At 41.8% G+C, this 25,160-nt stretch overlaps 1 protein-coding gene across 40 annotated transcripts in view; it reads left to right on the top strand.

Annotated features, from left to right (window-relative positions):
- LSM14A (LSM14A mRNA processing body assembly factor) overlaps nt 1-25,160 on the top strand; it is a 69,937-nt gene that overhangs the window by 43,520 nt on the left and 1,257 nt on the right. For 5 of the 40 annotated variants that reach the window (XM_077976239.1, XM_077976240.1, XM_015123515.3 and 2 more), the window contains 6 exons: nt 3,804-3,980; nt 4,276-4,341; nt 8,083-8,265; nt 8,402-8,573; nt 10,184-10,415; nt 15,680-16,404. In XM_077976239.1, coding sequence (XP_077832365.1) covers nt 3,804-3,980; nt 4,276-4,341; nt 8,083-8,265; nt 8,402-8,573; nt 10,184-10,415; nt 15,680-15,703 — 854 coding nt within the window. In that variant the 3' untranslated portion in view covers nt 15,704-16,404. 40 annotated transcript variants of the gene reach the window in all.

The following is a 25,160-nucleotide window of genomic DNA, read 5'->3' on the forward strand; positions in this document are numbered from 1 at the left end:
GACCAGCCTGAGCAATGTAGTGAAACATCATCTCTACCAAAAAATTTTAAAAATAAGCAGAGTATGATGGTGGACATCTGTGGTCCTAGCTACTCAAGAGGCTGAGGCAGGAGGATCACTTGAGCCCAGGAGGCCGAGGCTGCAGTGAGCGCTAACTGCACCACCTCACTCCACCCTGGGCGACAGAAACAAGACTGTCTCCCAAAAAAAAAAAAAAGATTCAATATTGAGAAGACTTTACTTCTCATAGCTATCAAATTTATTGCAAATTAATTAAAAATCAATGCAAATAGAATAGTAGGAGAACTTAGTAAAACAGATTAGCTTTAAAATAAACATAGAAGTGTGGCTGGACATATTTGAAAAATAAAAGTAATGGGCTTACTGACATGATAATAAAATGTAGCAATGCAGTAAAAAAAAAAAATAAGATGAATAGAATGCAATAGGCAGTCAGAAACAGATCCAAGTATAAATACAAATTTATCCTGGGTGCAGTGGTTCATGCCTAAAACCCCACCATTTTGTGAGGTCAAGATAGAAGCTAGGAATTTGAGACTAGCCTGGGCAACATAGCAAGACCCTGTCTCTCAAAAAATAAAAAATTAACTGGGTGTGATGGGGTGCGCCTATCAGCTAATCGAGAGGTGAAAGCTAGAGGATTGATTGCTTGAGCCCAGGAGATCAAGGTGGCAGCAAGCTGTGATTGCAGCACTGCACACTAGCCTAAGCAACAGAGCAAGACTTCGTCTTAAAATAATTTAATAGATGATAAAGGTATTATTTTAAATTAGTGGAGACAAGACTGTCTGTTCCAATTAATAACATTGCCTGATCATTTGGAGAAAGTCACTCTAGATTCTTTCCCTCATACTGAGCACCAAAAAATATATAAATAGTAAATAGATTAAAATGTTAAAAACTTTGAAGTATGTGTTTATTAAAAGAAAGAGGGGCCGGGTGCGGTGGCTCAAGCCTGTAATCCCAGCACTTTGAGAGGCCGCGACGGGTGGATCACGAGGTCAGGAGATTGAGACCATCCTGGCTAACACAGTGAAACCCCGTCTCTACTAAAAAAATACAAAAAAATTAGCCGGGCGAGGTGACGGGCGCCTGTAGTCCCAGGCTGAGGCAGGAGAATGGTGTGAACCTGGAAGGCGGAGCTTGCGGTGAGCTTAGATCCGGCCACTGCACTCCAGCCTGGGCGACAGAGCGAGACTTCCTCTCAAAAAAAATAAAAAGAGGTGTATTTACAAGTAGCTATGACAAAGAAGTCCTAGGGTTTGCATTTAAGTTTTATCAACTAAAATTTCTGAATTTCACAGAATTTAAATTCCTAGAATTTTCTTTTAAGTATAATAAGATTGTGAAGATAGCTGAAGGGAGTGGGCCTTTATTATGCAGAAATCACTTCTGGATTTATTCCTAATAATGTGTCCAGTATCACAGTATCACCTGTATTTCCCTGTTTATAACAAAACTGGCATCATGATGATTATTAGGCCTTAATAGTAAAAAGGCTTTTTAAGTACACAACAAATGTTTCTGTACTTGCTGTGATTGCCCCATTGCTTATACTTCTGTAGTGCTTGTGAGCTGTAGGATCTCTTCTCAAAAGCCTTGATAAAGTAGTTTTATAAACTTATAAGATGATTTAATGTAGTACCATAAAATTAACTGTAGCAGTAGGCTTTTTCAAGAAGACCCGTGAAATAAAAAAATTAGCAAGGTTTGGTAGCGCATGCCTATAGTCCTAAGAGGCTGAGGCAGGAAGATCACTGGGGCCCAGGAGTTAGAAGTTGCAGCGAGCTGTGATTGCGCCACTACACTCTAGCTGGAGCGACAGAGCAAGACACTACCCTGTCTCTAAAAAACGAAAACAAAACAAAATGTGTTTTATAAGTGATTATAAAATGTGTTTCCTTAGACCAAAACTTATATAAACCATGATTTCCCATTATAATCCAATGGAAAAATTACAATGCTTCTATTAGTGGTAACTTAATTTTGAAGTGTTAGATTGTGCCTGTGTTGGTTTCTTCGTTTTGATAAATGATCATTTATTTGGCTAACTTTGCCATTAATAGCTAAAATACTATTGCACATTTGGAATTGCATACTTTAGATAATCATAAATTGGGGAAATATTACTAATAAAATATCCCTGAATCATCTGGGTACATAATAATGCATTGTCAGCATTCACTAGTTGTTTGACGCCTGCAAATATGCACAGATGGACAGTAACATTTGCAGCATATTTGGGGGGTTTTTTGCATGAAATGGGCATTATTTTTTTAAGCAAAATATTATATTTTGGAATAAGTATGAGATGTGAGTGCCTGAGCAGAGATTTACAGCAAACATTATCAGGACAGAAAGCATGATGGGAGCACCCGATGTTACATTCTTCAGTTCATGCTGTGACCAGGCTCTGGCCTCATAAAAGGAAAAATATAATTTGTAAGTACAAGTCCCGTTTTTTGTTTTGGCTCTTTTATTTTTGTATTTTTTGAGACAGGGTCTAGCTTTGTCACCCAGACTGGATGCAGTGGACCAATCTCGGCTCACTACAACCAGTGCCTCCCTGGCTCAAGTGATCCACCCACTTCAGCCTCCTGAGTAGCTGGGGTTACAGGCATGTGCCAACACGCCTGGCTAATTTTTGTATTTGTTGTAGACACAGGCTTTCGCCGTGTTGTCCAGGCTGATCTCGAACTCCTGAGCTCAAGTGATCTGCCCACCTCAGCCTCCCAAATTGCTGGGATTATAGGTGTGAGCAACCGCGCCCAGCCAAACCCCATATTAAGCAAAAACTTGCCAAGTGATCTTTTAAAAGGCAAGGAATGAGTATGGCTACTGTGTAATTATCTGAAGAGTTTTGTTTTTTGTTTTTTTTTGTTTTTGTTTTTGTTTTGCTGGCGTTTTAGTTTTTGTTTAGTTACCCAAGCCCCTAAAGCATTAAAGAACTTCACCTGTCTAACTTTCTAGTTCTTTACTTTTTATTTATTTATTTATTTATTTTTGAGACAGGGCCTCACTCTGTCACCTACGCTGGAGTGCAATGGCACGATCTTGGCTCACTGCAGCCTCTGCCTCCCGGGTTCAAGCTATCCCATCTCAGCCTCCTGAGTAGCTGGGAACACAGGCACACGCCACCATGCCTGGCTGATTTTTGTATTTTCAGTAGAGACAGGGTTTCACCATGTTACCTAGACTGGTCTTGAAATCCAGGGCTCAAGCGATCCTCCTGCTTTAGCTTCCCAAAGTACTAGGATTACAGGCATGTGCCACTGCTTCTGGCCCTTTACTTTCTTATAATAGAAATTTAATGGAGATAGTACCTGTAGATAGATGTAAAGGTATTGTTTTAGTCATCTACAGAAAGTACTAAGAAAAATTAAAACAAGTTACCATAGTCTTATGGTTGTTATTGGGGAAAGCCTGTGTTTGACCTGACTACAATATAGCCTTTGATAATTCTAGGGAATCTCGTACCAGGCCGCAATTTTTTTTAAAGGTAAACTTCCACTAAGTAGAAATAACAGATAAAATTGTGAGGGGGAGGGGGTTTTGAAGCTGTTGAAGGTTTTTTTTTTAATTATTATTATTTTTTATTTTTAACCTAATGACAAGCCCACTAAGGATAACCATTCTTAATATCTGGTCTGATAAGTGGATTAATTCAAATTTATGCTAAGGATTTGAATTGGTAGAAATAAAACTGGACAATTTTATTTAGGGTCTAGATTATTTTTGAAATCCCCAATAGGGTAGTTTCTTATCTTTTGGTTACGTTTTAGGTCGTTCAAGCCCTCAGTTAGACCCTTTGAGAAAAAGCCCAACCATGGAACAAGCAGTGCAGACCGCCTCGGCCCACTTACCTGCTCCAGCACCTGTTGGGAGAAGGAGTCCTGTATCAACCAGGCCTTTGCCATCTACCAGCCAAAAAGCAATAGAGAATCAGGAGCACAGGCGAGGTAGAACTTTAGCTGTTTACTGTTCCTTAATTGACTGATCAATGTTTTCCGCTCACTTTATTTTCATTAGAAGGATTTACATCATATGAATGATCCCAGAAAATTAAACTGAACGTGATAGAATGTTCGGTCTTTCAAATTTGACTCAAAGTGTTGGTGGTGTGGGTATTGTTTTTTGGGCATTGCACAGGCTTTGTTTTGGGATTTTTGGTTTGTTTGTATGTAATTCTGACTACGGAAGTTTTTGATGATGTGCCCTGAGTTGATTTGACACTTTGCACGTCTTCTTCTATAGCTGAAGTACACAAAGTTTCAAGGCCAGAAAATGAGCAACTCAGAAATGATAACAAGAGACAAGTAGGTAAGTTCTTGGATCCGAAAGTCATATCCTATGCTTCTCAACAGGGAGAATATTTTAAATGTATGATACATAATTACTATAAAAAAAAGAAAGGTGGGGGTTGTGACTCTAAAGGAGGAGCACAGGGGAGTGTCACTGTGGTGACAGAACAGTTCTTTATCTTGATTGTGATGGTGGTTATGCAAATCTATATATGGTAGAACATCATAGAACTATGCATAAAGACATATCAGAAAATGAGTACATGTACAAACTGGTGACATCTGAGCAAGGTCTATAGTTTAGTTAATTAGATTGTGCCTGTGTCAGTTTCTTGGTTTTGATAATGTACCATAATTATATAAGGTGTGACTGTTGGAGTTTGGGAAGTTGGGTGATGGGCACAAAGGGCCACTCTGAACTAGTTTTTCAATTTTTCTTTTCTATAATTACTTGAAAATAAAGATTTTTTAAAATTTTACCTTTCTGGAAAAAAAATTCTACTTAGTGATAGGCCTTTTTTTTTTTTTTTTTGTCTGAGACGGAGTTTCACTCTTGTCGCCCAGGCTGTAGTGCAGTGGTGTGATCTCGGCTCACTGCAGCCTCTGCCTCCCAGGTTCAAGTAATTCTCCTGCCTCAGCCTCCCGAGTAGCTGGGATCGTGCCACCACACCCAGCTAATTTCTGTATTTTTAGTAGAGACAGGGCTTTGCCATGTTGGCCAGGCTGGTCTCAAACTCCTGACCTCAGGTGATGTACCCACCTCAGCCTCCCAAAGTGCTGGGATTACAGACGGGAGCCACCACACCCAGCCAGGCAGTTATCTTTTAATATGTTCTTGAGTATTTCCTGCTAGTAGGATTTGTTCGTTTATATTTACATTTTCCTATGACTTCTACTTTTGTGGTTCTTTTGTGTCAGTTTCATGTTAGGATTATAAAATCGGTTTTCATTGTTTTCTATGCCTTTGGGAATGGAATTATCTTTATGTTACAAGTTTGAAACGTTTCCTCATTAAAATTAAGTCCAGAGGCAGGCACGGTGGCTCACACCTGTAATCTCAGCACTTTGAGATGCTGAGGCGGGCAGATCACGAGGTCAGGAGTTTGAGACCAGCCTGGCCATATGGTGAAACCGTCTCTACTAAAAATAGAAAAATTAGCTGGGCTTGATGGCGCACGCCTGTAGTCCCAGCTGCTTGGGAGGCTCAGGCAGGAGAATCACTTGAACCCAGGAGGTGAGGTTGTAGTGAGCCAAGATCGTGCCACTGCACTCCAGCCTGGGTGACAGAGTGAGACGCCGTCAAAAAAAAAAAAAAAAAAAAAAAAAAATTAAGCCCAGATCCTGTTTTTTTTTGTTGTTTTTTTTTGTTTTTTTTTGTTTGTTTTTTTGAGACGGAGTCTCGCTGTGTCACCCAGGCTGGAGTGCAGTGGCCCGATCTCGGCTCACTGCAAGCTCCTCCTCCCGGGTTTACGCCATTCTCCTGCCTCAGCCTCCGAGTAGCTGGGACTACAGGCGCCCGCCACCTCGCCCGGCTAGTTTTTTGTATTTTTAGTAGAGACGGGGTTTCACCATGTTAGCCAGGATGGTCTCGATCTCCTGACTTCGTGATCCACCCGCCTCGGCCTCCCAAAGTACTGGGATTATAGGCTTGAGCCACCGCGCCCGGCCTCAGATCCTGTTTTTGAATCAGTTAAGAGCTATAATTTTCTTTTATGGTTTTGTATTTTATCTGTTTTGTGATACATTCCAAAATCATTCATTTTATTAATATTTTCAAATTTATTAATGGAAAATGAATTATAATTTTACAGCTCTTCTAAATTGAAAAGGCAGTGTATAATCTACCTTATTTAGAAGATGATTGAAAAATAATCTTTCGTTTTAGAAACCTAGATATGATATTTTTAGATGTATATGTACTCTTACTTACATCATTTATATATATATATTTTTATATCCTCCCACCCCCCCCCTTTTTTTTTTTTTTTTTTTTTTTGAGACGGAGTCTCGCTCTGTCACCCAGGCTAGAGTGCAGTGGTGCTATCTCAGCTCATTGCAACCTCCACCTCCTGGGTTCATGCCATTCTTCTGCCTCAGCCTTCCAAGTAGCTGGGACTACATATGCCATGGAATACAGAATTTTGTTTAATTTGACTCATTATATTTTACCTTTTTTATTCAGAAAAAGAGCTCCCCTCCCAAAATAAAATAACTGCCATACTATCTTTCATTGCCCTTCAAAACTCACCCCACCAAAGAGGTTCGTTAACAGAACAGTGAATATTCTTCCAGATTTTTTTTTGTAGATTTTACAGCCACAGACATCTATACTATCCAAAACCCTTTTTTTTCTTTTTTCTTTCTTTTTTTTTTTTTTTTTTTTGGAGACAGAGTCTCGCTGTGTTGCCCAGGCTGGAGCGTAGTGGCGCAATCTTGGTTCACTGCAACCTTCGCTTCCTGGGTTCAAGCGATTCTCCTGTCTCAGCCTCCTGGGTAGGTGGGATTACAGGCATGCGCCACCACGCCCGGCTAATGTTTCTGTATTTTTACTAGAGATGGTGTTTCACCATGTTGGTCAGGCTGGTCTCGAGCTTCTGACCTCATGATCCGCCCGCCCTGGCCTCCCAAAGTGCTGGGGTTATAGGCTTGAGCCACTGCGCCCAGCCCCAAAACACTTTTTTTAAGACAGAAGGATTATGGTGTAATTCTGTCTTGTGGCTGAGGCATTTTTAATAGTAGAGGTGAATGTTTTAAACATCCTGCTTATCTAGATTTATGTCTGGATATGCTGCTGTGGGGTTTTGTGGTTTGTTTTCTCAAACCCAGGCAGTTTGCCAAACCTCAGCAAACAGCATAAACCTGTCTGTTACCCTGTAGTCACTTCTCATCCTTGTCAGTATGTGTGGAGCATTTCACACAATTGTGATAATTAAACTCATACTGCTTTCTGCTCTGCATTTTTCAATTAACATCAAATATTCTTCCCTCTGGTTTTTTTTTTTTTTTCTTGTTAGTCATTTTTTCTTGTGTTGGATATTTGGGTTCCCACATTTTTCACTATAAATTATGCTGCTTTGTATTGCTTTATGATGTCTCATATGATTGGCTGAAATTTTACTGTGTTATAGAGGAGAGAGAATGTATAGATACAGGAAGGCTTGAATAATGTGGAGCCATCTAGAGAGACACAGTAAAGATGGAGTAGGAAGTGTTCGGAGTCAGTAAGGATTGGTGCTTGTTTGTTTTTATCTGTGATGTGGAAATAACACCTATTTTCTTGAAATTTGTGCCAGTTAGTGTTTATTTTTCTTACTATAAATCTTGGTTCCTGTTATTCTTTCCATAAAAGGTTTTCTACATTTTGAGAACCCACTATGTGTCTGGCACTTCAGTGTGCCGGTGTTGGGGATATAGCAGTAAAGAAAACAATGCCCCTGCCCTCAAGGAGCATATATTAATTTAGTGCAGAAGTCTCCACACTTGCCTGACTGTATACTCTGTCAGTAACACGCGTGAGTGTGGACCCCATAAATACAAATGTTTAGAAATTTTGTGTGAGCTATTCTCAGTCTACATAGTAAATATTAGTGAAACTTAATTTTTTATTTTGTATAAAAAATACAAATACAATAAAATATATAGAGACCTGTAAGCATTTCTGTTGTTGACTGTTGAATCTAAAGAGCACAATAGCAACATCTGTGCTAAACCAGCTATTACATATTGAATGTCCTTTGTATATATTCTTTTATTATCATAGCTCCAGGTGCTCCTTCAGCTCCAAGGAGAGGGCGTGGGGGTCATCGGGGTGGCAGGGGAAGATTTGGTATTCGGCGAGATGGGCCAATGAAATTTGAGAAAGACTTTGACTTTGAAAGTGCAAATGCACAATTCAACAAGGAAGAGATTGACAGAGAGTTTCATAATAAACTTAAATTAAAAGGTAAGCTTTGATTTTTCTATTCAGAAAATAATCTTACTTGATCTGTGAATTATGGATGTTTCTCAGATTAGGTGTTTTTATGTAATTCAGATTAGCTGTCTTGACTTTTATGATATGTGCTTTTGTTTGTCCTTAGAAGATAAACTTGAGAAACAGGAGAAGCCTGTAAATGGTGAAGATAAAGGAGACTCAGGAGTTGATACCCAAAACAGTGAAGGAAATGCTGATGAAGAAGATCCACTTGGACCTAATTGCTATTATGACAAAACTAAATCCTTCTTTGATAATATTTCTTGTGATGACAATAGGTACAGTCTTTAAAGCTGTTCTTTTGCTTTTATGATGTTGATTGAAGTGTAAAATGGTTTCATGTAAATTCACAAGATTTAATGAATACTACCATAATTGTTTTGTTTTGAGACAGTCTCACTCTGTTACTCAGGCTGGAGTGCAGCAGTGCAGTCACAGCTCACTGTAGCCTAAACTCCTGGGCTCAAGCAATCCTCCCATCTCAGCCTCAGTAGAGGAGTCTACAGTTGTACACTACCCCACCCAGCTAAATTTTTTCATGTTTTTGTAGAGATGGGGTCTCGCTATGTTGCCCAAGCTGGTGGTGAACTCCTGGCCTCAAGACCAGTCTCCAAAAGTACTAGGATTACAGGCATGAGCCACCACACCTGGCCATAATTGATTTTTTAATGTTTTATTTTGCTAAAAGAAAATATATGCTAAAGTTCTAAATTATTCATTCATAAGAAGAAATATCCATATACTTTTTTTTTGTTTAAGGATATATTCATATTTGAATATTAGTAATTAAAACAGAAGCATTTAGGTAATATCTAAGTAGGGCCTTTTTTTCACCCCTCTACATTGTAGTTCAAATGAAGCCAGAACCGAAGTGCTAATCTACTTTGAAGTTTGCTGATACCATAAAACTGCCAGACTGTAGTAAATATGGGTCCAGAAAATTGGCAAATTATTGAGAGGTTAATTAAAGGACCCAGTGTGAGGATTAACAGTTCTAGAGGTTCTCCTGCCCAATCCAGATTGTCCTTGTCCTTGTCCTTGTCCTGGCTGAAGTTTGGTGCCCTCTGGTGGCAGTTGTTTGCTTCAGTATAAACATAGATGGACATAGTTCTGAGTCCCACGATTGGCTGGATGACAGCAGCAACAATTCAGATACTTCTTGGGTTAATTGGTATCGGGTCCAGAGATTGGGCCAGCAACCTAATGGGGACCTAAGGGCCCACCTTCCATCTCTTAGCTTCCCAAGACAAGGCCTCCCTGTCTGACTTTACCTTCTTTTCCCTTGGGGCTGAGTGGAAAGCGAAGTCAATTACCAATCTCATTATATCTGAATTTCCATTATATTGGGGCTGTTACTATGTTTAGCAGGTGTATTTGCAAGAAACTAATGTCAGTCATGTGTTCACATGAAGTTTAACAGAATATTATAGGAACATATTGAACTCATATGCCTTGGACAACTTGTGATAAGAGTTTTTTTTGAAACGGAGTTTTGCTCTTGTCACCCAGGCTGGAGTGCAGTGGCGCGATCTCAACTCACTGCAACCTCCACCTCCCAGGTTCAAGTGATTCTCCTGCATCAGCCTTCCGAGTAGCTGGGATTACAGGCGCCTGCCACCACACCCAGCTGTTTTTTGTATTTTTGATAGAGACGGAGTTTCACCATTTTGGCCAGGCTGGTCTCGAACTCCTGACCTCAGGCGATCTGCCCCCTCAGCCTCCCAAAGTGCTTTGATTACAGGTGTGAGCCACCATGCCTGGCCAAGATGCTTATTTCTAATCAGCTTTAGTAATCACTTAGCCTTAATTTGGGAATAGCACTGCATATTTTGGCTGAGGGATATTCTTTTAAACCTGATATGCTGAAGATTATTTGCTTTTATAATAGAGAACGAAGACCAACCTGGGCTGAAGAAAGAAGATTAAATGCTGAAACATTTGGAATCCCACTTCGTCCAAACCGTGGCCGTGGGGGATACAGAGGCAGAGGAGGTCTTGGTTTCCGTGGTGGCAGAGGGCGTGGTGGTGGCAGAGGTGGTACCTTCACTGCCCCTCGAGGATTTCGAGGTGGATTCAGAGGAGGTCGTGGGGGCCGGGAGTTTGCAGATTTTGAATATAGGGTAAGTGTTCTTGTTAATGAATTCTTTGGGGTTGACATACATTTTACAAGACTCAAAACATTTTTGCTTGTTTTTGTTTTGGGTGAATTGAGGACATTAGAATAATTTCCATTTTGACTTTTCAGTAGAGGATATACATGAGTCAGATGTGTATATAAAAACACTATACAAAAAAGGACAGTATAGTATCACCTTTATTTCATGTTAACAATACACTTTTAACACCAAAAGAGTCTATATAGAAAGCACATCCTCCCAGAATGGAAGGGCAAGCTCTAACATTTAATAGCAGTTAACATTTATATAGTATTTACCAAGTACCATTCATTGTATTAAGTATTTTTTACATATTAACTTATTTAAACGGCACATCAACTCTGTGAGGTAGGTTCTATTATTATCTCCATTTTACAAGTGAGGAAATAGGTATAGAGATATTAAGTAACTTGCGAAAGGTCACATAGCTAGTAAGTGATGGTGCTGGGTGTTGAGCCCAGCAAGTTTCCTGAGTTACTACTCTTAATTTGGTTTTGTAGAAAACTCAGTACATTTTCCCTGGTTTTCTCCTTTCACCATGAACTTGAAAACGTTTCGATATATTGGCCTTCAGGAGCTGCTGCTAGAGAATTCTATAACTCTGTATAGTAGCTTTATGTGTATAATTTAGCTTTTGACAGATGTCTGTACATTAAGTCAGCATAGTAACTATCTCAGTTAACAGTAAACTATCTTAGTTTATTGATTTTAGAAGTAATGGAGAGGAAAGGCTGTACAGAAAGGATCAAAATCTTGTAAAGAGCTCCACTTGTAATAGCAACAGGCAGCTGGAAACAGAAAGACCTGTTAGCAGGAGTTCCATTGCCCAGTACTTAAAACTGGCCATTGTTGAGATCTCTCTGGAAAGAGATCAGTATTAATGGCTTTTGGACCTGCTCTATTAATTTTGATGCCTTTGATATTGTGCCATCACAGCCAAGACTGCCAAAAATTATACTCAACTCACCAGCTTATGCCATCCACCGTGGTGGCCTTATGCAGTTGCAGGACTTCTGACTTGCAAAATCCCCTTCCCAGCTAGGAGAATCTGTCTTAGGAACTCCAGAATAGCCCTTGCTTATCACCGTTACTGCCCTTAAGTTTGCCAGTGACACCTTGCTTACAGAATTCAGCAGTAGTATTTTCACAAATATTTTATTTGCCATCAGCTCCTCTGCAGTATTTGACACTGACCAACCACCCACTTTGGGGTCTTTCTTCCTAGTCTTTAAAATACTCTTCTAGGTTTTCAATTTATACTTTTACTAATTTTTTAATACTCTTCATTCTTTTTGGCGGGGAGGGCTGTGGAAGGTGGGGTGTCAGGGTCTTGCTCTGTTACCCAGACTGGAGTGCGATGGCATGATCATAAGTCACTGCGGCCTCAACTTCCCAGGCTCAGGCAGTCCTCCCACCTCAGCCTCCCATGTAGCTGGGACTACAGGCACGCACTACCATGCCCAGCTAATTTTTAATTTTTTTGTAGACACGGTCCCACTCTGTGTTGTCCAGGCTGGTCTTGAACTCCTGGGCTTAAGCAATCCTCTCACCTCAGCTTCCCAAAGTGCTGGGATTTTAGGTGTGAGCCACGGTGCTTGTTCCATCCTCCCTTTTGTAAGCCTGTCTTGGACCCTATATGTTTCTGCACTGCATCTCTATCTTCACTGTCCTGCTGTCAGCTTAACCTTCCTCAGACTGACCTCATCATCTTCCTTCTCTCCAGTCATCTCAGCTCTGCCTCCTCCCAGTGTTCCATGTTGGCTCATGGTATACTGCCCAGGCACTAGAGGTATCCATGATTATGGCCTATTGCTATGTCGTCACATTTATTCCTTTGAGATGTCCCTGTCAACTACCATGATAACCCACCAGTTGGGCTTCAGACCTTCATCTCTCTTTACCCCCACTTTAAGGCAGATCAGCTGTGTTTTGAAGAACCTATGACAACTGCTTGTTGAAGACCACATTGAGCCAGCTTGGTTTGAGAAAAAGTATGTTTAAATTAGACTTGGATCCAGATAATAGCAATAGTTACTAGTATGACCTTTCAGACCCTTAGTTTCGACATTTGAGGATAAAGAGTTGCACCATTTATTCTGAAATACACCTTTTAAAGATCATTAAACTTTCAGAGTTGGAAAACATCTGAGAGGTCTGACCTGGTTAAAACATAAACCTCTTCTGCAGTATCTCTTATAGGGGGTAGGAGCTTACTCTTCCCAAGGGCATCCATCCCACCCCAGGGATGTTCTAATTGTTACAATCTCGGCTGGGCATGGTGGCTCACGCCTGTAATTCCAGCACTTTGGGAGGCCAAGGTGGGCAGATCACCTGAGGTCAGGAGTTCGAGACCAGCCTGGCTAACATGGTGAAACCCCGCCTCTACCAAAAATATTAAAAAAATTAGCCAGGCGTGGTGGCACACGCCTGTAATCCCAGCTACTCAGGAGGCTGAGGCAGGAGAATCACTGAATCTGGGAGGCAGAGGTTGCAGTGAGCCGAGGTCACGCCACTGCACTCCAGCCTGGGCAGCAGAGCAAGGCTCCATCTCAAAAAAAAGAAAAAACAAACCTTCCATGTAGTAACTGTGTGTGCTCCATGTACTTACTAATACAAACGTTGTTTTGACATCATGTCACACTGTTTATCATTTTGAGCCTTTTGTAAAACTCCTATCACATATATTGCAGAATTGAAAATGCATTGTCGTAGTTATCTGCATGCATCTTTGTCTACGCTCCTGTAATACTTGACAGATAGTCCAGCCTCTGCTTAGGTGTTGCCAGGAGTGATGGACTCAGCGAACCCTCAGGCATGGCCCAGTGTTTAGGAGGCTCAGTTGTGACATTGCAGTCCCTGCTCTTCTTAATCATGTGAGGATCCCACTTGATGTATTTGGCCTCATTCCTCATTACCCTTTAACCTTTAACCTGATTCAAGCAGATGAGAACCTCTTGGCTTTAGTGAATATGTATTCTACTTTTCTTTCCACCACAACACTCAGCTCAACAATGGAGCCATAGTGGGCTTGAAGTAATTGCTTATCATGTTGATTAGGAATTTGCCACTCCAGCCTTCAGTGAAGCCAAAGGTCTGTCAGTGTGGCTAGCCCTTGATTGTTCATTCCAGAGTTGCATAACCCTTTCATCTGCCACTAGAGCCCCGACCCCAGCAGCCCTACACCTCCTAAATTATGAAATCATTTCACCTTGCACCTTTAAAGGTAGAAAATGGTGAGTGATCACTGTACATAAAGGAAATTTACCACTGAAGATTAAACTCATATCTGAAACATCTAACACTTCCTCCCAGAGATGGACATGGATGACATTTTCTGCAGCTTTCATGAAATGAGTTGGCTTAATTTTTTGTGCTATATTAGCATAAGTCATTGTAGTTTGGGGGTAAGCATAAACGAGATTGGTTGTTTAATGAAAACATGGGTAAAGATAAAAGCATAAAGTTTTAGAATCGTTAAAAGAATCAGCCAAACTAGAATCTCTGCACTACCACACTCACATTAGATGATTAGGAGACTAAGGACCCCAAGAAGTTAATTGTGTGATTGAGGTACAAGCTAACAAAGCCAAACTCACTCTCTTGACTTCTGGCCTGATTTTCCTTAAGGGTAATGTTGGAAATGTAGGCCAGTGCAATGGTTTACACGTGTAATACCAGCACTTTGGGAGGCCAGGGCAGGAGGATTGCTTAAGCCCAGGAATTCAAGGTCAGCATGGGCAACATAAGGAGTCCCTATCTCTATAAAAAAGTTTAAAAATTAGCTGGAGTGGTGGCACATGCCTGTAGTCCCAGCTACTCAGGAGGCTAAGGCGGGAGGATCACTTGAACCTGGGAGGTCAAGGCTGCAACGAGCCATGATTGCACCACTGCACTCCAGCCTGGGTGACAGAGCAAGACCGGTCTCAAAAAAAAAAAAAAAAAGAAAGAAATACAAACTTACGGTAAGTTTGGTTTTATGGTGTTTCCCACCCCTTTCCCTTCCCCCGCCCCCCAGTTTCTTTTTTGAGGTGGGAATGGAGATCAGGACTAGGATTAATAATGTAACTAGCTCCTGTTTTATATGCTGCTGTCAGGGAGGTTAAGCCACCATGGTGGGTGATAAAGATTGCATCTATGTTTCTTCAGATGGGGTCCAGAGACAACAAAGTGTCTGAATGACTCAGCATAATGTTCTCTCTCCTCTCCCCCTTTCATTTTCTCCTTTCTCTCTCTCCTGTCCCCGTCTCTTTCTTTTTTTTTTTTTTACCTTTCAGAAAACCACAGCTTTTGGACCCTAAAAGGTCTGGACTGATCGTACTGCTTTCTGAAAGGTAAAAAAAAAAAACACAAATACCTTGGGAGGTGTGAAGGTTGGCTTTGTGGGGGACAGCAGGTTCATCTTTTAGCTCATTGCTGTCAACTTATGCTATACCGTATGTATTTCAATTTAATAACATTGTGCAAATGTTTTAGTGTGATATACACAGATGAAGTTAAGTCTCACCTAGGAAATGTCTGTTTCTAACAGTTGGAGTGAGAATCAGCAGTAAAAATCAGGTATATAGTAGCAACTGGTCTAGAGGAAAATAAAAGCCCTTGGCTCCCACCCTTTGTACACGCCTTTAGTTTAGGGTCAGTCTCACTGGAAATCTTGAGATTTTTATTGCTTTCTCACTGGTTACTTTTTTAAAATTCCCCAGTCAGCTTTCCGCTTTTCAGAACTTATTTTAGATTTAAAAGTTATCCCTTTAAAATTGATTTTTAAACCATTGCTTCCTCCTGGCATGAAATTTTGGAGAGAAATGTTATACTGTCTGGGTATTTTATTGCCTAGTAAAGACATCAAAGACTTGGGGATTTTATGAAACTTGTTTCAAAGTATGTTGACAGTTGTATTTGATGAATTTGACTACTGAGTTGAGGGTTTAAGTTCTATCACGGCTTTTAAAAAATTATTAGGGAGAACAACCAAAGATGAGGAAGTACACCTGTATTTTGGGCTGGGGTTCACCGTTACTTTAACCTCTGCTGACTGGAAGATGCAGTCAACAATGAGGTACTACTGAGTATGGAAGTTATAAAAAGACTTTCGTGGAAATCAGTGAGAGATTTTTCTATGAAAGTAAAAGGGGGGTATATTTAAAGATAATGTCAAATAAACTTGAGCAAAGTAAAAAGAAATACGCCAATAATTTGGAACATGAACTAAATTTTTTTTTCTTTTTTAGAAAGACAACAAAGTTGCTGCATAGTCTACAAACAAGTCTCTGAAAATAGGTGAATTTCTAGCTCTTCATGGTCCTGAAAATTGATTTCAGTCTTTGCGAAGAATGAAGAAGTGAATTCGCTGTACATTTGTCACCAGCACTGGGTTTTTGTTTTTTGTTTGTTTTTCCGCTTAATTTCAAAGATAAAATGCAGTTACTTTTGGGGGTGGAAGGCTCATCTTAAAACATGAGCATTAAATCTATTTGGAATAGCAGAAGGTTAAGTAATTTCTTATGTATAGTTAAACTAAAGCAGTACTTCAGTGGGACTTACAAGTATTTTTTCATCACTGAAAGGTTTTTTTTTAATCACTAAATTGTATTTGGCAATTGCAAGTTGCCTGCAGATAGGGCCGTGATACTGTGTTTTGAGCCACAGAAGGTAATGTGTGTGCGTGTGTGCGTGTGTGTGTGTGCGCGCGCGTGTATCTCTTTCCTCCTTTCTTTTGGGGAATCCTGTAATATGAGGTAGCTTATTTCGTCAATTAATTAGGGTGCTGGATGGTAGAGAATTTTGTCAGTCAACTATGTACACACAGTAAATACTGTTTCTTAGGCAAAGGTAACTTTTTTATATAGTTGTAAAATTCCATTATATTCCATTGCCAAAGAAACATTAAGAACTTTGTATAGCTGTATAAAAAGCGACTAATTTTTTAAAGAATAAACATTTTAAAGTCAGCAAACATACTGTGTCCTTGCAGAAGTTGATGTGCTGAGCAGCAGCATTATGGGTGGGTCTTTTTTTCTTAGTTTTCCAGGCTTAACATTTTTGATTTTGTTTTTTAATGTTTGGAACATAAATGAAGATTTGATACATTCTTTCGTTATCTAAAAAGGATTGATTATTCATGCTCATTGTAAGAACTTCATTTTGTAGCAAATGGCATATCACAGGATCTGTCCAGATAATCAATATTTTCAGTATACAAATGTAAATAATCATAGATGAGAATGTACTTAGCTGTATTTTCAAATCAGTAATCCTCCCCTCCTTTTTTAGGACTTTAAAACTAGGCATCAATGAATCTGTTTTTACTATTATGCCTGGAATTTAGTCATGATACCTTGACTCATTCTGTCATATTTCAAGAGGATTCAGAGTCCTTGAAATTACTTTGGCAGCCTGTAACACACGGCAACACTGGTCCTTGGGCCTGTGACCCACAGATGACTCAGTATAGAGTTCGTTGCTAATTATAAATTACTAGTGAATCTTTTTGATATTTTAAGCTCTAGTGGGAAAAATCTGGCCACTTTCGTGTTTTTATGAAGGCCATGGAATAAAAGGATCCAAAGATTTAAATATTTTTATCTAATATTTTGATTGTTTTATTAACTTTCTCCTTAAAACATTCAGTAGTGATAAAGATACAGAAACTGCACTGTAGGAGAATTGGAATATTTAAGGCTGGTTGATATTTTTTATTTTAATTTTATATCTTTTGTATAGCTCTACAAGGCAGTGTTTTGTAATTTGGTTTCATTATTAAGATCCAGTACTTGGCAGCCATAGTTTAGATAATATTGTTTAGTGCTGTTTGTTTGCATGTTAACAACAAAACCTTTTAGAGGACCCACAAATCATGATATTGAACACATTTCTGAGGCATTCAGAGCATCAAAGCAAGTACCATGGCAATACATGTGTAGACTGTTTGAGATGTCCCAGGCCAATTTCAAGAAAGAAAACTGTAAATACTAGTTCTACTTGCTCCGAAAGTATGAGTTCATGCGTTTTCCCAGCCCTCTGAATCACTGACTGGGGCGTTTTGTGCCCCAACAAAAACTGGCAGCATGGCATACCTGCAGCACACCTTACAATATTAAAGCAAAGTTTTTATTCTAAAACAGAATAAAACTGTTCAATAAAAAATGCTCGTCAAAGTTCTTTCTCTTTAGTAACACTCTTTCAGTAGGAACATAACGAAAGGCATCTTGTAAATGGAAGAGCGGAATTATGATGTTTGTATTCCCTGTAATAACTATAAATCAGTTACTTTATTTCTAAGATTGAGTTATTGTTGCAGATGTTTAGGGAAAGCTAAGAGCCCCTTTCTTCCCCTCCTGAGTGTAAATAAAATACTTCTGAGATCAGATCCGTGACATGAGGAGACTAAGCCAACTAGGCACAGGCCAAGCTGGAAACAGCAGCCGGAACACACTCCCTGTGGGCAGACGCCTGCAGAAGATGCAGAACCTGTCTGTTCGAATCGTTCCCTCCAAAAGCTGGGCTTCATGTGAGGGTGGGGCAAGAGCTCGGGAACGGTAGTGCGGCACAGTGGCTGTCTGTCGGGTTGACCTGACATCCTAGGAGCACAGTCATCTACTGCTTAATAATAGCGACATGTTCTTATTTTTAAATGACAATGAGGTCTCACTTCGTCGCCCAGGCTGGTCTCTTCACTCCTGGGCTCAAATGATCCTCCCAACTTGGCCTCCCAAAGTGCTAGAATTACAGACATGAGCCACCATGCCCGACCATGACACATTCTGAGAAATGTGTTAAGCAATGTCATCATTGTGTGAACGTCAGAGAGTGCACTACACAAACCGAGATGGTATGGCCTACTGCACACCTAGGCTATGTGGTATAGCCTGTTGCTCCTCAGCTACAAACTGTACAGCATGTTACTGTACTGAATACTGTAGGCAGTCATAACACGGGTATTTCTGTAATTAAACACATCTAAACATAGAGAAAGTATAGTAAAAGTAGGGTATCATAATCTTTGGGACCACCATCGTATACGCAGTCCCTCGTTGACCAAAACATCATTAAGTGGTGCATGAGTACTGAGGAATGTGAGGGGATATGTTTTGGTTGTCACAATGACTGGGGATCACCACTGGTATTTAAAAGGAAGGGCCCGGATGATAAATGTCCTATGCTGTGCCACACAATAAATTATCCAACCCAAAGTGCAGTAGTGGCCCTCTATTCTGAGAAACAGTGGCTAAAGTCCCTCCACATGGAAAGACAGTAAGTGAGAAATTATTTCCTGCCAACTTGAAAAATAAAAAAATTTACTGCTTAGGAAATTGTCCGCATGGGAGTATTAATATAAAGGGAACTTACTTCCCGTAGCACTGTCAGTATTGTAGAAACATTATCACATAGGAGTTAGGGCTTCATCCTGTTCTCTATCAATGCTTCACAAATCTCTGATCAGAATCTACCGAGGAACTTTTCTAAGTACAGATTCCCAGGCCCAGAGAGTCTGATTCTGAAGTTCCCTAGTACAGCAGAGCCCAACATTTTTGGCACCAGGACTGTTTTCACCAAAGACAGTTTTTCCACAGACGAGTGGGAGGGGGGATGGTTTTGGGGTGATTCAAGTACATAATATTTATTGTGCACTTTGTTTCTATTATTACATTGTAATACATAATGAAATAATTATACAATTCACCATCATGTAGAATCAGTGGGAGCCTGAGCTTGTTTTCCTGTAACTAGATGGTCCCATCTGGGGGTGATGGGAGCCAGTGACAGATCATCAGGCATGATCAGTGAGTGCGCAACCTAGATCCCTCACATGCACAGTTCACGATAGGGATCCCAATCCTGAGAATCTAATGCTGCTGCTGATGTGACAGGAGGTGGAGCTCAGATGGCAATGCTCGCTCGCTCGTCAGCCCGCCTCTCACCCGCTGTGCGGGCTGGTTCCTAACAGGCCACGGACCACAACCGGTTTGCCACCCAGGGATCAGGGCCCCCTGCTCCAGTAGGTCCTGGGAATCTTATTGGTCCCACAGGTAGTTGTGATTAGCTAGGTTTGGAAAGATGGCTGTACAACACCAAAGCTGGCTCCTGCTTTGGGGGTGTTGGTACATTTTCCACAGTAGGATTATCTTAGCATTTTTCCCATCTTTCCAAACCCAGTATATCCAGATTGTGACTGGGGCATGAAGAGAGGGACGGGACTAAGTGTAAAGGAGGGAACAGTTTTGCAGGATGGAATCAGGGGAAATGGGGAGGTTGAGACTCGCGTTTCCTCCAGAGTTTGGGTGCTTTGAGTACTGAGTTTTATTTATTTATTTATTTAATTTATTTATTTATTTATTTATTTATTTATTTATATTCCTGGCATAGGGTTTGTGTTCTTTCTGTCTCTTAATTTTACATGCCAGTTGTCCCTGCCTCTGTGGGTTCTCTGCCCATCAGAGAAGCCGCTCTTTCTGCAGGGCCCGTCTGTTCACAGCATAGGCTGAGAAGCAACTTCTTTTCCTAAGAAGGGCTACTTAGGCCATCTAATCACATCTGGATTCGGTGTGTTGCAGGACCCCCCTGCCCTGTTAGTTCAGAGATGAAGCTGTTTTACATAGTAAAGGTGGGGAGAGTGTCATGGTATAAAGTAATTGAGGTGAATGGTCGCTTCCTGTGGGAGCGCAGGTGTCATCAATTTGCTTTAGTTGACTGGTTTGGGGGGATTTTTTGAGATGTCACCCAGGCTGGAGTGCAGTGGTGCGATCTGGCTCACTGCAACCTCTGCCTCCCAGGTTGAAGTGATACTCCCCCCAAGCAGCTGGGATTACAGGCGTGTGCCCCCACACCCAGCTAATTTTTGTATTTTTAGTAGAGATGGGATTTCACCATGTTGGCCAGGCTGGCCTCGAACTCCTCACCTCAAGTGATCCATCTGCCTCAGCCTCCTGAAGTGCTGGGATTACAGGTGTGAGCCACTGCGCCTGGCCTGTTCTGTTTTTTTTTTTTTAATTTTAATTTTTTTTTTTTTTTGAGACGGAGTCTCGCTCTGTCGCCCAGGCTGGAGTGCAGTGGCCGGATCTCAGCTCACTGCAAGCTCCGCCTCCCGGGTTCACGCCATTCTCCTGCCTCAGCCTCCCGAGTAGCTGGGACTACAGGCGCCCGCCACCTCGCCCGGCTAGTTTTTTTTTGTATTTTAGTAGAGACGGGGTTTCACTGTGTTAGCCAGGATGGTCTCGATCTCCTGACCTCATGATCCGCCCGTCTCGGCCTCCCAAAGTGCTGGGATTACAGGCTTGAGCCACCGCGCCCGGCCCTGTTCTGTTTTTAAAAGATAAAAAGTAGGCCGGGCGCGGTGGCTCAAGCCTGTAATCCCAGCACTTTGGGAGGCCGAGACGGGTGGATCACGAGGTCAGGAGATCGAGACCAACCTGGTGAACATGGTGAAACCCCGTCTCTACTAAAAAATACAAAAAACTAGCCGGGCGAGGTGGCGGCGCCTGTAGTCCCAGCTACTCGGGAGGCTGAGGCAGGAGAATGGCGTGAACCTGGGAGGCGGAGCTTGCAGTGAGCTGAGATCCGGCCACTGCAACTCCAGCCCGGGAGACAGAGCGAGACTCCGTCTCAAAAAAAAAAAAAAAAGTATTAGTAAAATGAATCAAATTTAGGAAAGTATCATAGTACCATTAATCTGTCAATCTGAAGATGCTAAAAGGAGATTTGCTTAGCAGGCTGCCTTGGCTTCTCCCAAGATGGAGAGACGGACAACTTCTTGGAAGCAGTGTCCTCCAAACAGAAATTGATCAAGGAAGGGAAGTGGGAAAGAGAGCTTTGAGCAGCAGAGGCTTGGAAGCCAGCCAGCCAGCAGCCAACAGCGCATGCGTGCATTGGGAAGCTAGTGGTCCAGGGACCAGGCATTGCCCCTGTGGGATCCGTCCCAGCCCTCTAAGGAGTGGTGCAAAAGTTCTTATCCTGTTTATCGGAGTCAGTGTCCAGAAAAGGAGGCTTGCGGTTTGAGACATCTATAAATCTGGTTCTGAAAGCACGAGGTAGGACTCTGAATCCTATGTGGTTTCTGTTCTCCGTGATGGTACAGAGCTGTGAGCCAGTGGTAGGGTGTCCTTAAAATTCCAGTTCAGTTCACTAGTTAATGAACTTGGCTAACTGATAAAAATATTTTCAGGTTTAGCTCATAAGCATATCAACGTAGACCTGAATATAATTCCAGTTCATCATGAGTGTTGATTTTTGAGAAAATGCTTTAAAATGTCCTGATGCCCATGTTGTGGTTTATAAACAAAGCAGGTCTGTGAGGCCAAAGCATATTTCAGTTCAATAGTAAGGCTTTCTTAGAAAGAATGACTCATAGTCACTCAGAATTGAGTTGCACAGAAACAACTGAGAGCAGACAGCAAGGAACGCAGGGCCCAGAAGGTCCAGCCTTTCTCTCCAGGCTTGAAGGGTTAGGGAAGATCACCAACCTTGAAGAAGGTAAGAGAGGCCTGGGCCCAGGTGAGATTGTACTGAACTCCAGTAAACGGTGTACAGTTGTTCCAGGACAGAGGACAGGAACATGTTTACTAGGTGTCTGGAGTGCATCTCTGTAATCCTCATATGCACTTAATCCAGATAATCCTGGGATGCCAGCCTCACGCAGGATCATTGATGAGAATGCAAATCCCAACATTGCAATTCAGGATTTTGCTTGTGCTGAAAGCATTTTGTCAACGTTTTCTTTTGGGGTTAGCTGGGTGACAGTTCTCCCTTGCTGTATTGCCAGTACTTAATAGTGTTTCTTTGACTGAAAGTGGATATGTGGAACATTGTAGACTGCAATTTATAAAATATAATTAGGTATATATTTTCATTATAAAAGTAATACATGTAAAAATAATGCAGGCTTCTTGTCTGATTGGATGGTATTTTTAAAAAGAAAGAATGCAAGCAATGTAGTTTTTTTTTTTTTTTTTTGAAGGAGAAGAAAAAAATTCTCTAATCCCACCACCCAGAGCTGACCATGTTTTTTTTGTTTTGTTTTGTTTTATTTGTTTGTTTGTTTTGAGACGGAGTCTCGCTCTGTCACCTGGGCTGGAGTGCAGTGGCTGGATCTCAGCTCACTGCAAGCTCCGCCTCCCGGGTTTACGCCATTCTCCTGCCTCAGCCTCCTGAGTAGGTGGGACTACAGGCGCCCGCCACCTTGCCCGGCTGGGGTTTTTTTTTTTTTTTTTTTTTTTTTTTTTTTTTTTTTTGTATTTTTTAGTAGAGACGGGGTTTCACCATGTTAGCCAGGATGGTCTCGATCTCCTGACCTCGTGATCCACCCGTCTTGGCCTCCCAAAGTGCTGGGATTACAGGCTTGAGCCATCACGCCCGGCGGAGCTGACCATGTTAACACTATTTGGGTATATATTCTGTCTGGCATTGTTCAGTACAGCAAAAGTGGATTTGGCCGGGCGCAGTGGCTCATGCCTGTAATCTCAACACTTTGGGAAGCCGAAGCAGGCAGATCACTTGAGGTTAGCAGTTCCAGACCAGCCTGGCCAACATGGTGAAACTCCATCTCTACTAAAAATATAAAAATTATTAGCCAGGCATGGTCCGGGTTCCTATAACCCCAGCTACTTGGGAGGCTGAGGCAGGATAATTGTTTGACCCCGGGAGGCAGAGGTTGCAGTGAGCCGAGACCATGCCATCACACTCCAGCCTGGGTAATAAGAACGAAACTCCATCTCAAAAAAAAAAAAAAAAAAAAAAATTGGCCGGCTGTGGTGGCACGTACCTGTAATCTCAGCTGCTCGGGCAACTGTGGCACAAGAATCACTTGAACCTGGGAGGTAGAGGTTGCAGTGAGCCAAGATCACGCCACTGCTCTCCAGCCTAGGTGACAGAGCAAGACTCCATCTCAAAAAAAAAAGAAAGAAAATAGCCAGCTTTTTAAAATTCAGTACCATTGTTTTATTTTTGAAGTATAATATGCATCTAGAAAAGTAGATGGCCACAGTGGCTCACGCCTGTAATCCCAGCACTTTGGGAGGCCAAGGCAGGAGGATTGCTTGAGCCCAGGAGGCTGAGGTTGCAGTAAGCCATGACCACACCACTGCACTGCAGCCTGGGTGACAGTCAAAAAAAAAAAAACTCCACATCTCTAAATGGGAAAATCTGAAGGTCTCGATCTGCTGCCAAGGGTCATTGGCCGCGTCTTTTGAAACATTTTTATCATGAAAGTGTCATGTGGTTATAGGAAATGAGCTGCTTCAAACAGGTCCTCACTAAAGACCAATGACTGGCATTGCCTGGGCAACATAGGGAGACCTTGTTTCTACTATTTATTTATTTTTTATTTATTTATTTATTTAGAGACAGAGTCTTGTTCTGTTGCCCAGGCTGGAGTGCAACGGCGCGATCTGGGCTCACTGCAACCTCTCTGCCTTCTGGGTTCAAGCGATTCGCCTGCCTCTGCCTCCCAAGTAACTGGGATTACAGGCATCCGCCACCGTGCCTGGCTAATTTTTGTATTTTTAGTAGATGTTGGCCAGACTGTTCTCGAACTCCCAACCTCAGGTGATCCACCCTCCTCGGCCTCCCAAAGTACTGGGATTACAGGCGTGAGCCACCACGCCCGGCCTGTGCAAGTAATTTTTTAAAAATTAGCTGGGTGTAGTGGTGCATGCCTGTAGTCCCAGCTGCTTGGGAGGCTGAAGCAGGAGGATCACTTGAGCCAGGAGGTTGAGGTTGCAGTAAGCCCTGACCACACCACTGCACTCCAGCCTGGGCAACAGAGCAAGACCCTGTCTCCAAAAGAAGAAAAGCACACATCATAATTACCTATGTAACCAGCACCCAGGTTATAAATCAGATTATTAACAGTACCCCAGAAAGCCACCAGACTCCCTTCCAGTAGTCCCCATCCCTTCAAGGCAAACTACAATCCTGACTTCTGACACCATAGATTGCCTTTGGTGTTTTTTCTTTATATAAACGGAATTACACAGTATATACTCTTGTGTTTGGCCTCTTAGCGTTGTGTTTGTGGGATTCATCTCTCTTGTTGCATTTGGCTGTGGACTGTTCATTTTCATTACAGTATAATATTCCATTGTGTTAATAGACCACAGTTGCTTCTTTCTACTGTTGATGCCGTATTTGGGTGGTTTCTAGCTTCTGGCTATTAAAATAATGCTGGTACTGTTTTTTCCTTCGGGAGAGAAGCCAGAACTAGAGTGGGTGAGAGGAATGCTGACCTAGCCCTCTTGAGGACTTGGAGCATAGTGAACCATATGGTAGTGCCCCGCTTGTCACTAACCATAAAGTACCATAAAACCCTTATGTACGGTAGACATAGATGTAGATAACCGTATATATTAGAGCAGATCCAGAGTTAATCCTCCGTGTGCCTAGCTCTGTCCCCTAAGGACACTGCTCCCCCATTGCCCTTACTCTCTGGCGGCAGTGGAATATGTCTTGTCCTACAAAACTGTGTTCAGGATGTGGACGTGGCCTCCTTGCTTCCCTGCTGATAAAAACTCCTATCCCAGTGAGGTTCATGTGATCCCCTCACTCTCCTGGTGATGACCATTTAATGACCTGATCTCTGCCCACCATCGTGAAAAGTCTGATACCCGTCTTCCTCTTCCTCTCCCCTTCTGTCCTATTCAAAGTGACTTCAGCTGTTATGTGATCTACCCATCTGTATTGGGAGTCCCCAGGGTAATCACACGCATGGCTATGATATAT

The sequence above is a fragment of the Macaca mulatta genome, chromosome 19, assembly GCF_049350105.2.
Source record: "Macaca mulatta isolate MMU2019108-1 chromosome 19, T2T-MMU8v2.0, whole genome shotgun sequence".
NCBI classification, from domain to species: domain Eukaryota; kingdom Metazoa; phylum Chordata; class Mammalia; order Primates; family Cercopithecidae; genus Macaca; species Macaca mulatta.